Genomic DNA, 12,335 nt, shown 5'->3' with positions numbered 1-12,335 from the left:
AAAAAATTGGCCAGGTGTGGTGGCACATGCCTGTGATCCCAGCTACTCAGCAGGCTGAGGTGCAAGAATCGCTTGAACCTGGGAGGCAGAGGTTGCAGTGAGCAGAGGGTGTGCCACTGCACTACAGCCTGGGTGACAGAGCGAGACTCTGTCTAAAAAAACAACAACAAAAAAGACAGAACAGATGCTTATAAAGCTTAACCTCAAATTGCAAATAGTATAATATCTTTTAAAAATATATTATTTGGGCCGGGTGCGGTGGTTCACACTCGTAATCCCAGCACTTTGGGAGGCTGAGGTGGGTGGATCACTTGAGGTCAGGAGTTCAAGACCAGCCTGGCCAACATGGAGAAACCCCGTCTCTACTAAAAATACAAAAATTAGCCAGGCGTGGTGGCAGGCGCTTGTAATCCCAGCTACTCGCGAGACCGAGGCAGGAGAATTGCTTGAACCTGGGAGGTGGAGGTTGCAGTGAGCTGGGGCGCCACTGTACTCCAGTCTGGGTGACAGAGTAAGACTCTGTCTCAAAAAAAAAAAAAAAAAAAAAATATATATATATATAAAATATATAATATATATATAATATATATAAAATATATATAATATATATAATTTGATGTTAAAAGTGATCTTGTATAACTTGAAATTCTGTAATAAAAAAGATCTAATTTCTAGCTTTTGCTTTGATTATATTTAATTAAATGAAGAGGTTAAATTTCCTTATTAGGTTTAATATTGTATCAGATTTAAATTTATTTTTAAGGTATCCAGATGCAGATAAGACACCAGATGCAATTTATTTATTGACATATATATATGTATGTGAAATCATCTTTCTAACATTTTTTTCTTCCTTCTGTTGACTCCTTGGCCTCAAAGATGACAAACATGCAAAATGGAGGGGGGAAAACCTCACAAAATATTAACATTAAACAGAGTAATATATGTGATACTGATTCAGGCTAGATTGAAATATGAACTTTTTAGTTATTTTAAGAAATTGGATGATAAGTACTAATGCTTTATATAGCACTTTACTATTTAGAAAAGTCACATTTGATCATTCAGTTGATTCTATCAAATTCTTTGAGATAAGCATGTTCATTTTACAAAATAGGCAACAAAGTCTGGCCCTGGTGATAGGACCATGATTCATATCCACTTCTGACTCTCAAGTTCTGTGTTCCTTTTTTTTCTCAGTCAGGTGACTGTTCAGTAAATCTGACTTGGATCTTGCCTACAGGAGCTTACTCATGAAATATCCAAATGACTTTGTAAGCAGTATGATTCATTTTAAGATGTTCTCTGAAGGCAGCATTGTAGTGTACTGTCATTAATTACAAATGAAATGTAAAATTATGATGTGCCAATTTGTTGCAATCAATTACATTTTATGTTCAATTTTTATTTTAAACCAAATGTTGAAGACCATGGCACCATGTCTAGGTGTTCCAGAGAAGAGACTCTGATATGGCAAGTTTTACTATGTCACAGATGTAGAGTAACTCTTTCTCCAAACTAGACTAAATCTCAGTTGCTTTATTGCTGAACTTTTAAAGTTCCCCCCTCCACCTTTTTTTTTTTTTAACTTCCAAAAAATTATTTTGGCATGTGAGATTATTTCACAGAAATATTTTATTTGGCTTAAAACTCATTTCTGAATAACCATATTTTCCCTGCCCATATAAATACAGTTCTGATTTCAAATTGTGGTTTGAATTAGGGTTCAGTTTTTGTAGAGAAATATTCAGAATCTCTGATGGGAGGAAAATAAGGGTGCTTGAAGAAAAAGAGGCATCTGTAGGGACCTTTGTAGTAGGTGTTTGACTCTTTTCCTTTCCAAACCCCTTATAGTTAATACCATCCTTCTAGCACCGTCCCTTAAATTCTGAGTTTTTCCCCCTAGACTCAAATATCAGAGTACATTCTAACTACTGCTTGAGTTTGCAACAGCCCTTTGCATTCCACATCACATTAGCTCAGGGACAAACTGTATGTTCTGATAGTGAGTTTAGGAAATTTTAACCCTGTCATTTTCGCCTTAAGGATGTTTTGACTCTACCTTTCTGAATACAGAGACTTTAATAAAAACCATACCAATCTTAGTAAGTTTTCATCAAGAAAGTATTTTTGATTTGGACTTCTACGCAGTTTGATTTCTTGATCAGTTTTTCATAGAGCAAAGTTAAAATTTTCTACTTTATTTTACTAAAATTTTTATCAGGCTCAGCTCTGCTTTGTGAATTTTACTCTGAAGATGTCTGTCATTTCACTTTCTCTCTCTCTCTCTCTTTTTTTTTTTTTTTTTTTGGAGACAGGGTCTCACTCTGTTGTCCAGGCCGGAGTGCAGTGGCACAATCTGAGGTCACTGCAATATCTGCCTCCTGGGCTCAGGCGATCCTCCCGCCTCAGCCTCCTAAGTAGCTGGAATTACAGGTTCATGCCGCCACACCCAGCTAATTTTTGTATTTCTTGTAGAGACAGGGTTCTGCTATGTTGCCCAGGCTGGTCTCAAACTCCTGAGCTCAAGCAATATGCTTACCTCGGCCTCACAAAGCACTGGGATTACAAGCGTGAGCCACTGCGCCCAGCCTCTCTTTTTAAAATAAGAGATAGTATAGAGTAGTGTTATATCCTGGTTATGTTCTAAAAGCAGTACTGTCCAGTAGGAATATACTGCGAGCCACGTGCAATTTTAAATTTTTTAGTGGCCATGTTAAAACAGTAAAAAGCTATAGGTGAAATTGTTTGATAATATGTTTTATATAGGGACAGGCACAGTGGCTCACACTTGTAATCCCAACATTTTGGAAGGCTATGGCAGGAGAATTACTTGAACGCAGGAGTTTGAGATCAGCCCAGGCAACATCGTGAGACCCCATCTCTACAAAAAATTAGAAATTAGCTGGTTGTGGTGGTGCACACTGGTAATCTCAACTATTTCCTGAGGCTGAGGCAGGAGGATGGCTTGACCCCAGGAGTTTGAGGCTGCAGTGAGCTGTGATCATGCCACAGCCTGGGCAACAGAGCGAGACCCTGTCTCAAATATATATACACACATATATATTTTATATATAACCCAGTATAACCAAATTATTATATAGACATGTAATCAATATACAAATTATTAATTTTAGAGGAAAGTAGGTAGGAGAAGGGAAATCTCAGGGAAAGGGAAGGTGGGGGTTGGAGGTAGGTTAGCTAAGCTTGACCTCTGTTTCTCTGCTATCTTTCTGTAGCCTTGGGGAGGAATGGAGGAGGAAGGAGGAGAAGACCATGCCCATCTTTACTCTGTCTCCTACTTTAGTTTGTGAGTGGGACGGTTAAGTCAAAACAGTGACGAGAGATTAACTTATTTGCTGAGATCTATTTACATTCAGAATATAGTGCTAGAAAAGGCCCAGATAACACCATGTGCTAGTAGTATACATGTGCACATTAGGAATCTAAAGTGTCTTTTACTGACTCAGACTTTAATAATAGTCCTGTCCACCCCCACCTTTTCGCCCTCTCTCTCCCCTTCTCTCTCTCCCTCTCTCGTCCAAGTTTAAATTCCTTACTGGAAAGACAGGAAAGGAAAAGTTTGTAGTAGATTTTCCAAATACAAACCTTGCTTTTATAATATGGTTATGGCAACCATCTCTATTTTGGTAAAATTGGCCTATTATATGAATGACATTTTGCAAGTTAGATTTTTGCAATTTAGGAAAACCACAAGCCATCGTAAACAGTTAAACGAGACATTTTATATACGAATTTAGTACCATAAATCGGAATTTTGGGCATTGTGCAGAAGCATTGTACAGAGCAGAATGAAAACAAAGCAAACAGACCTGGCCTAATCTGTAAGGCTCAAAGGAAAATTCTTTAAGAAAGTGAGTTGGAAACAGAGACATGAAAGGTGAATAGGAGTTAATAGGCAGTCCTGATGGAAAAGAGCTTTCCAGGCAGGAAAAAAAAGAAAAGAAAAGAATGACAAAACATTTGCAGAATTCTTACAGTGGGAATTTAGAGTCTAGAAATATACCATACATTTATGGTCAATTGATTTCCAACAAGGTTGCCAAAAGAATAGTTTCTTCACCATATAATGCTGGAACAAGTGGATATCCATGTGCAAAAGAATGAAGTTGGACCCCTACCTCACACCATGCACAAAAATTAACTCAAAATGGCTGGTAGACCTAAATTTTAGAATTAAAACTATAAAACGCTTAAAACAGGTGTTGGGTTGGGTATAGTTTCTTAGATATGAAACCAAAAGCACAAGCAACAAAAGAAAAAGTACATTGGACTTCATAAAAATTGAAAACTTTTGTGTTTCAAAAGATATCATCAAGAAAGTGAGATGACAACTCACAGAATGGGGAAAACATGTTTGTAAATCATATCTGATAACGGAACTTGTATCCAGCTACTACTAGGAAAATGCAGCATAATTCAAAGGAAAAGGTTTGTGGCAGAGTCTAGCGTTTGGATGTGAATGTTTCTAGATAGAGCTCTCCTCTTTATTTCTTTCAGAACAAAAACTTATAATCTAGCTTAAAATTACTGAGCATCTCTTTCAGCTCAAACTATTCGTTTCTGGCATAACAGAACAGGTGTAAACTCTGTTTGACTGAGAGTTCCTTAGTCCAGAAATCCTTGCCCTGTGGCATGGCTGAATTTAGGAACAGGGTATCTCCTGTTGTAATTCTAGACTTTGCCTTTAATACTGCTTAAATTCCAACTATTCCACCAAGATTTTATGGATTTTGCTTCCTTTTTAAATAATAATTTAAAAATAAAATAGTCCAGGCATCCAAGTCAGTCATAAGCTATAGTATCTTGATTTGTATATTAGAGCCGATTACCTGAATTATATTTTGCAATTTCCTTACCCCCATAATAGTTTGTCTTATCCACTGCATCCTGAGCCATGGTCTTAGTTGTGTTAGATACACTTCTTAGTCAGCTCACCAAAAACAGAGTCTGGCCAGGAAAATAGAAAAAGGAAAATAGTAAAGTCCTTTCTACTTCCTCCTGTTAATAAGAGTGGCTCTGGAAATGTTTCATGCAAGGAGGCAGTGATGAAAATCTCTTCTTTGCTATTAAGTTTTTAAAGAGGATGAAAACGTTTCTTGGTTTTTCAGTATTGTATTACAAAGTTGATTACTTTCTTGGGAGTAAACCATGTGAATTAATGCACTCTGGCTTTTAGAGGATTTCTATATGAGAGCCTAGTTCCCTGGACCAAAGAAGAGATAGAAGTTATTGAATATTCCCAATTAGAATAAGTGTATATATTCAGAGGTTATAATAAAGATCTCATAAATTTCATTATATAGTCATCCAGACTATTTTAATCAGTTAATGGCTATCTTTATTCACATATTTTACAACAGATGAACTCCGACAAGAAATGCTGGATGATGTACAAAAGAAATTGATGAGCTTAGCAAACAGCTCAGAAGGAAAAGTAGACAAGTATGCTTTTTGCTTTTAATGTTTGTATATTTTGTGGAAATCACTTTTATGGTTAAAAAAACTTCTAAATGTAGATGTTTATATGTGATTAAATTTTTCAAAAGCCTTTTTTCCCCTCACTCTTAGTGAGGAAGGATGCAGCTTTAATGCGGAGTTAGCAGAATCACTTACCTTCTTTTATTTTTAATGTAGATTTTTTTCCAGCTCATTCTTTTTCTTAAAACCATATAGAAGAGCTAAAATATCACCTCAGTAAGAAGTACTTAGAAAATAAAAAATTTATTTTTACCATTCTTTTTTGCTTCTTTTACTGTCCTTAAATGAACATAATCTTGCTCAAATGTATTAGATCTGAAACCTCAGTATGTATGCAACAGTAGCTCATTTAATATTTTTAAATGTATATATTATTAGTAAATTTTTAATACATTTGGATGGGGAAATATAAGCATAACATTAAACACAACAGTCATCACCATTTAAGTTTCTGCTTCAGGTGAACATTAGCCCAGTCAGGAGCTTGGAATTACTAAGGAGGCGCCACCTCGGTCAGTAACTGGGTTGAATAAAGTGGGTGGCTAGTAAGTGAGATTTTAAAAGGTATACATTTTGGGATGTTTGAAATATTCTTTTTTATTTTATTTTTTTTGAAATATTAGACTTGTCAAGATTTTTTAAAGACACTTTAAAATATTTTGTTTAGACTTTTTTATAAGTAAATATTTAATTGTTTAATATAATTAAATATTTCTATGCTTAGTGTTTGAGTGTACTTAATGTTGAGCTCACTTGAGCTGTTTCTGCCTTTATTTTCATAGAGTCCTAATGAGAAACCTCTTCATCGGTCATTTCCACACACCGAAAAATCAGCGTCATGAAGTGTTACGGTTAATGGGGAGCATCCTGGGCGTCAGAAGGGAGGAGATGGAGCAGGTGACTGGACGATGAAAGCCATCTGAACACATTCATAATCCAGATAGTGGCTTTGTAGACAATTACTTCCTTTTACTGTATGTAACTTTTACTGAGTGTAATTTTCTCAGTGTGGAAATGGAATTACTTCATACAACATTGAAGAGGCAGATTTGTTCAATATGTATGATATTAGTTTAAATGTTTTGTAACTTACAAACTACTCATATCAGGATGCTGAAATGTTGAAATATCCCCAAACTTTCATTTGAGATGGTGCTTGGGATGGCATTTTATTGTATTTGTAGACTCTATCAGTAGGAAACATTTACTAGGACTTGAACTTGAAAAGCATGCTTTACAACTATCAGAAATTATATAAAAGTGGTCCTTGTTTGTTTTTTTTTTTCTTGTACTGATAATATTTGTCTGTTTTAAAATAATCTTTCAGTTGTTTCATGACGATCAGGGCGGTGTTACCAGGTGGATGACTGGGTGGCTTGGAGGAGGATCAAAAAGTGTTCCCAACACACCTTTGAGACCAAATCAGCAATCTGTGGTTAATAGTGTAAGAAACAATTTTATTCTTGCTTAAGGTGAATAGTAAAATGACTGTATATTACATTCATTTGCAAAGAATCAGATTTTTTTAAAATTATTTTATACAACCCTTTTATTTTGAAGTTGCAGAAACTGAGTTCCAGAGAGGTGATTAAGCTTAAGGATCACAGGCCAGTTTTCATAACTTTATTGCATATAGGTTTTATTTTAACTCTATATGGTGCTTTTATTTTTCAAAATATTAACTTTTCCTTTGTACTTGATCATGCTGCCATAGGCAGTCTTGCTACTAAATTATAGTAGCAAGATAGAGGATTTATTTTATTCGTCTATGTATGTTCCAAATCGTTGAGCCAGTGAATACTTACTGAGTACCTGCTGTGAACTAGACTGTTCTAAGCATTGAGGATGCAGCTGCAAACTGGATAGAAACGGCGCCTGCCCTCATAAAACTTAGATTCTCGAAGGAGGAAGCAGTTAATAAACATGAAAACACAGTGCCTGGTATGTTGTAGGCTCTAGATGAATATTAATTGAATTGAGTAGTATTATCAGTTAGAATGTGGAGTTTCTTTCTCTTAGCTTTTGTTTTGTTTTGTTTTTTGAGACAGAGTCTCGCTCTGTCGCCCAGGCTGGAGCGCAGTGGTGCGATCTTGGCTCACTGCAGCCTCAGCCTCCTGGGTTCAGGCAGTTCTCCTGCCTCAGTCTCCCGAGTAGCTGGGATAACAGGCGCCCACCACCACCACGCCCAGCTAGTTTTTGTATTTTTAGTGGAGACTGGGTTTCACCATGTTGGCCAGGCTGGTCTTGAACTCCTGACCTCGTGATCCGCCCGCCTCAGCCTCCCAAAGCACTGGGGTTACAGGCGTGAGCCACTGTGCCCGGCCTCTCTTAGTTTTTTAATAAAGAGGACACGAAGGATAGGTGATTTACCCAGAGCTGGTTAAAGATAAAACCCTATTTTACTTGGCTGACATAAAATTTAATTTAAAGGAAAGGTCTACACTACATTATTTTAATCTGACAATGTTATTGGTGATCTTTTGTTATTATATTCATTGGTTAGACCTGACTAGAAAATTATGTCTAATGTGTGTTTTCCTTTCATATAATTTTTTATGTTTGTGTTAAGTTATTAAAATGATCAGATTCATTAAGTGCTATTCATTGATGGCAAGAAAAATAAGTATTATCAGTTGGCTAATTCTGACCATGAGGTGTTAGAAGTGAATGTTACCATCAGACTATTGATTAAATTGTTAAATTTTTGTAATGATGATCATCTATCTAAAGTGCTAGTATTTTAGGCCAGGTGTGGTGGCTCACGCCTGTAATTCCCACACTTTGGGAGGCCGAGGTGGGCGGATCACAGGGTCAGGAGTTTGAGACCAGCCTAACCAACATGGTGAAACCCCGTCTCTGCTAAAAATGCAAAAATTAGCCGGGCGTGGTGGCGTGCACCTGTAATCCTAGCTACTTAGGTGGCTGAGGCAGGAGAATCACTTGAACCTGGGAGGCGGAGATTGCAGTGAGCCGAGATAGTGCCATTGCACTCCAGCCTGGGCGACAGAGCAAGACACCGTCTCAAAAAAAAAAAAAAAAGTGCCAGTATTTTCAATTGTTCATAAAGCTGATTTGTAAAAAAAAATTATTCAAGTGGCATGATTAATTTTTAATATTTAATTAGAAAAGCTGGTACATTTCCTTAGTTGTAGTGAATATAACTTAATTATCTAGCCTAATATAACCAAAATATTTTTTCTTAGTCTTTTTCAGAACTTTTTGTTAAATTTCTAGAAACAGAATCTCATCCATCCATTCCACCACCAAAGCTTTCTGTTCATGATATGAAACCTCTGGATTCACCAGGAAGAAGAAAAAGAGATACAAATGCACCAGAAAGTTTTAAAGGTAAAACTAGAGATTTAATTTTTCTATAATTTAAAAATTGAATGTTTAATGTATGATTATGTTTCACAGTGATATTAACTAAATTTTTAGTATTTTTGGAAATGTGTAATCAGGACTTCCAGAATTCCAATAAGGCATCAGGCTTTTGCTTCATATATTCTTGTAGCAATCTGATATTTAATTGACTTAGATTAATTTAAATGGTAAGAAATATCTTCCCTTTGTATATCAGAATAATTCTTCTCTGTCTGCCTAACCAGCTATGAATTATTCCTCTGGAAGTGATGGGGAACTGGTTACATCTTTCTTGGCCACCTGCTTTGCTTTCTCACTAATGGTGGTTCTTGCTAATCCGAGTTAGATGTGTAGTTTATAGTTTGAGAAGGGTTTTTCTCCTTTGAAAATTTAAGTGCTACACTCAGTAACCAAACATTGGCATGTTAATATATATAAGCGCAGTTTAACAAACTGACTTGAGACTCCAAGAATGTAGAAAGCACTCTTTTATGTTGAAAGATCTGCCTAGAGCGGACGGTTGGTGGTGGTTAACGTGTACATATTTTTCTGTCTCACTAAATTGTAAGGGTTTTATTTATGTTCATATCATATATACTGGCACGCAAGAAAATTTATCAATTGAAATTGAATTATAATCTGTTGGACTATAAACAAATTCTTTATTGGAAGAGCTCTTTTCTGAAATCTTCATATTTTAATAGACTAATATGTTTACTAATTGGACTGTAAAGGTATATGTTATATACTCATATCACACATCAGATGCTTAAATTTGGATAAAATAATAAAGAATTTATATTCTGAAATTTTTAAAACTTCTGTTGTTTAGACAAATATTTCTATTTTTCTGAACTTGTATAGAAAGGGAAAGTAGTAAAATTTATCAGTCCTTTAGGTAGTAAGTAGTTTTGCCTGCTAAATTTAGTGAAAAGTCATAACTTTATCTAAGAGGTGTAGGCTATACTGAAAACAGTTTTTCTTTTACACTAGGTTGTAGCATCTTGAAACAGATTCCCAAATTCATTATGGCAGGCTCTTTCCCTTCCTCTCTTCCCTTCCCCTTCTTTTCCCACCCTTCCTTTCCCTTTTCTTCCCTTCTCCTTCTTTATTCTCCCCCCCTCCCTCCTTTCCCCTTCTTTTCTCTCACTTTTCTTCCTCTTTCTTACCTTTCCCCTTTCTTGTATCAAGTCCAGTGCCCAGCCTGATTTGTATTGATAGGATACAAAAGCTGGTGATGGCTTGGGTTGATATAGGCTTTGCATGAACAAAGCAAGCTTAATCTTTAATCTTGAATTTGGAAGTGTGTCAGAGCTCACTAGGTAACACCAGAAGCTTGCCCAGAGTTCGGAAAGTTGTCATTCATAGGAAAGTACGGCTTGGGAACCCTAAGAGTGCTCAATGATAAGCAGATTTGACAAATTTGTCTTCGTGCTTTCTTTGCTTTAGGAGGTCTTTTTTATTTGAGTTTCCCATTGCTGAAGTAGGCACCTTCAAAGGATTGCTTGTCTCTTACCATTGAAGTTGTCAGAGGTCTTGGGCATTAAAGCAGAATCTGTCCACTAAGACATTAGGAATTTACCTATTCCAATAAAAAGGAATTGTATTAGCCCAACTTCATAGAAAAATAATCTAATCAAGATTGTTTTCAAACCTTTGACTGCCTAAAAGATGATCAGGTAAGGTATGTATATATTGTTTTTTCTTCTGGCAAATATTAATTCAACTGTTACCATTGTAATATGGGTTTGTTTTTCTTTATTGTAATTATTTGGGGAGAACGTAACTCCTTAAGCCTTTCATTATTCAGATGGGTAAGTAAAGAGTTTGCCTTGCAACGTAGATGACACCATTTAAAAAGCTGTTGTTATGGTAAATGAAGTTCATCAGTTACATAACTGGTATTTAAGTATAAAACAAGAGTTTTAATGTGTTTAATAAGGTATTAGATAAGCATACAAATATTCTTCTCTTGCCTTTTCTTTCCCTATTCGTTCCTCTTATTCCTTATCCTCTTTCATCCTCCTGTATTTCATAGCCCTTGCTTGTGGGATCCAGAACCCAGCAGCATATGAATTAAATTTACTTGGGGGCCAAATCTGGGAACTTAAAACACATGTATAGCATTGTTTTTTTATCAGAAAATGTTTTGAATTACCAAGAGTGAACATTAGTCAGATTTTAGCCATACAAATTAGTATTTGTGTTTAGGAATTGAGGCCTGTTTGTGCTTTCATTTTTTTTTTTAATTTTAATTTTTTGTTTTTGAGATGGAGCTTTGCTCTTGCCACCCAGGCTGGAGTGCAGTGGTGCGATCTCCAGTCACTGCAACCTCCACCTCCTAGGTTCAAGTGATTCTCCAGCCTCAGCCTCCCAAGTAGCTGGGATTACAGGCGCCTGCCACCATGCCCAGCTAATTTTTTATTTTGTGTTTTTAGTAGAGACGGCGTTTCACCATGTTGGCCAGGCTGGTCTCAAACTCCTGACCTCAGGTGATCCGCCCACCTCGGCCTCCCAAAGTGCTGGGGTTACAGGCATGAGCCACCGCGCCTGGCTGCGTTTTCATTTTGAATAAAGAACAGTCCAAAAAGATGTGCTGGATGCCAGTGTTATTACCGTCAAGGGAGAATTTTTAAGTTGATAAGTGATACATTGATTATTTTTATTTATCTATGCTAATAAATTTAACAATATTACACAGATAACTTTATGCTATTACTTACATTCAGAGTTATTTCATTTTGACTTCTTTGTGAAAGATAGGAGACTAAATCCATATTTTATTCTTTAGATATAGCAGAATCCAGGTCTGGTAGAAGAACAGATGTAAATCCGTTTTTGGCTCCTCGCTCGGCAGCTGTACCTCTTATTAACCCAGCTGGACTTGGACCTGGTGGGCCCGGGCATCTTCTTCTGAAACCCATCTCAGATGTTTTGCCCACATTTACACCTTTGCCAGCGTTACCTGACAACAGTGCTGGGGTTGTGCTGAAAGACCTTTTAAAGCAATAGATGATTCTCAAGCCAGAGACAATCTAGCACTTTAAAGAAACCATGAACACTATATGTATGTACTTTATCACAAAGTGGCCTTTGGGGAGAAAGTCATGTATTTGTTCGCAATTATGCTTTCTCTGAATTTAATAAAAATATTCCTAATGCTTTTAGAAACTGCAGGTGTCAGGAGCAAGTGTTTGCTATCTAATCTGCTTTATTCCTTCTGATTTGACCTAATTTAAGCTAGGAACATTTAATTTATCTTTTACCTTAATTTACAAAAATACAGACAGACAAAAATACTAGTAGCTATATGGCAGCTTTTTATTTCCTTTTGTGATTTCCAAGCTCATTTAAGCTAGAGATTGTGGTTTATCAAGAGAGTTTTTTTTTTTTAAATGAAGAATAAAAAAATACTAGTAGTGGCTTCTCTGCATAGTGCGGAAAGTTGATTTGAAGCATATATTGATCAT

The 12,335-nt window shown here is 36.3% G+C and overlaps 1 protein-coding gene across 11 annotated transcripts in view; it reads left to right on the top strand.

Moving 5' to 3' along the window:
* The window catches only part of TRIP11 (thyroid hormone receptor interactor 11), a 70,398-nt gene extending 58,362 nt beyond the window's left edge, over positions 1-12,036 (top strand). For 7 of the 11 annotated variants that reach the window (XR_010151008.1, XM_063793089.1, XM_009428300.5 and 4 more), the window contains 5 exons: positions 5,385-5,466; positions 6,285-6,399; positions 6,830-6,946; positions 8,706-8,850; positions 11,657-12,036. Coding sequence is in view for 8 of the 11 variants with exons in the window: in XM_063793089.1 (XP_063649159.1) it covers positions 5,385-5,466; positions 6,285-6,399; positions 6,830-6,946; positions 8,706-8,850; positions 11,657-11,877 (680 nt within the window). In the remaining 3 variants the exon portion in view is untranslated. Of the gene's footprint in view, positions 1-4,329; positions 4,448-5,384; positions 5,467-6,284; positions 6,400-6,829; positions 6,947-8,705; positions 8,851-10,314; positions 10,550-11,656 lie in introns of those variants that run through there. The other 4 variants (XR_674224.5, XR_674223.5, XM_009428303.5 and 1 more) reach the window with 4 other exon arrangements.
* Positions 12,037-12,335: the final 299 nt, after the last annotated feature.

Source organism: Pan troglodytes, chromosome 15, assembly GCF_028858775.2.
Source record: "Pan troglodytes isolate AG18354 chromosome 15, NHGRI_mPanTro3-v2.0_pri, whole genome shotgun sequence".
Classification (NCBI taxonomy): Eukaryota; Metazoa; Chordata; class Mammalia; order Primates; family Hominidae; genus Pan; species Pan troglodytes.
This window is presented reverse-complemented; position numbering and strand designations above follow the sequence as displayed.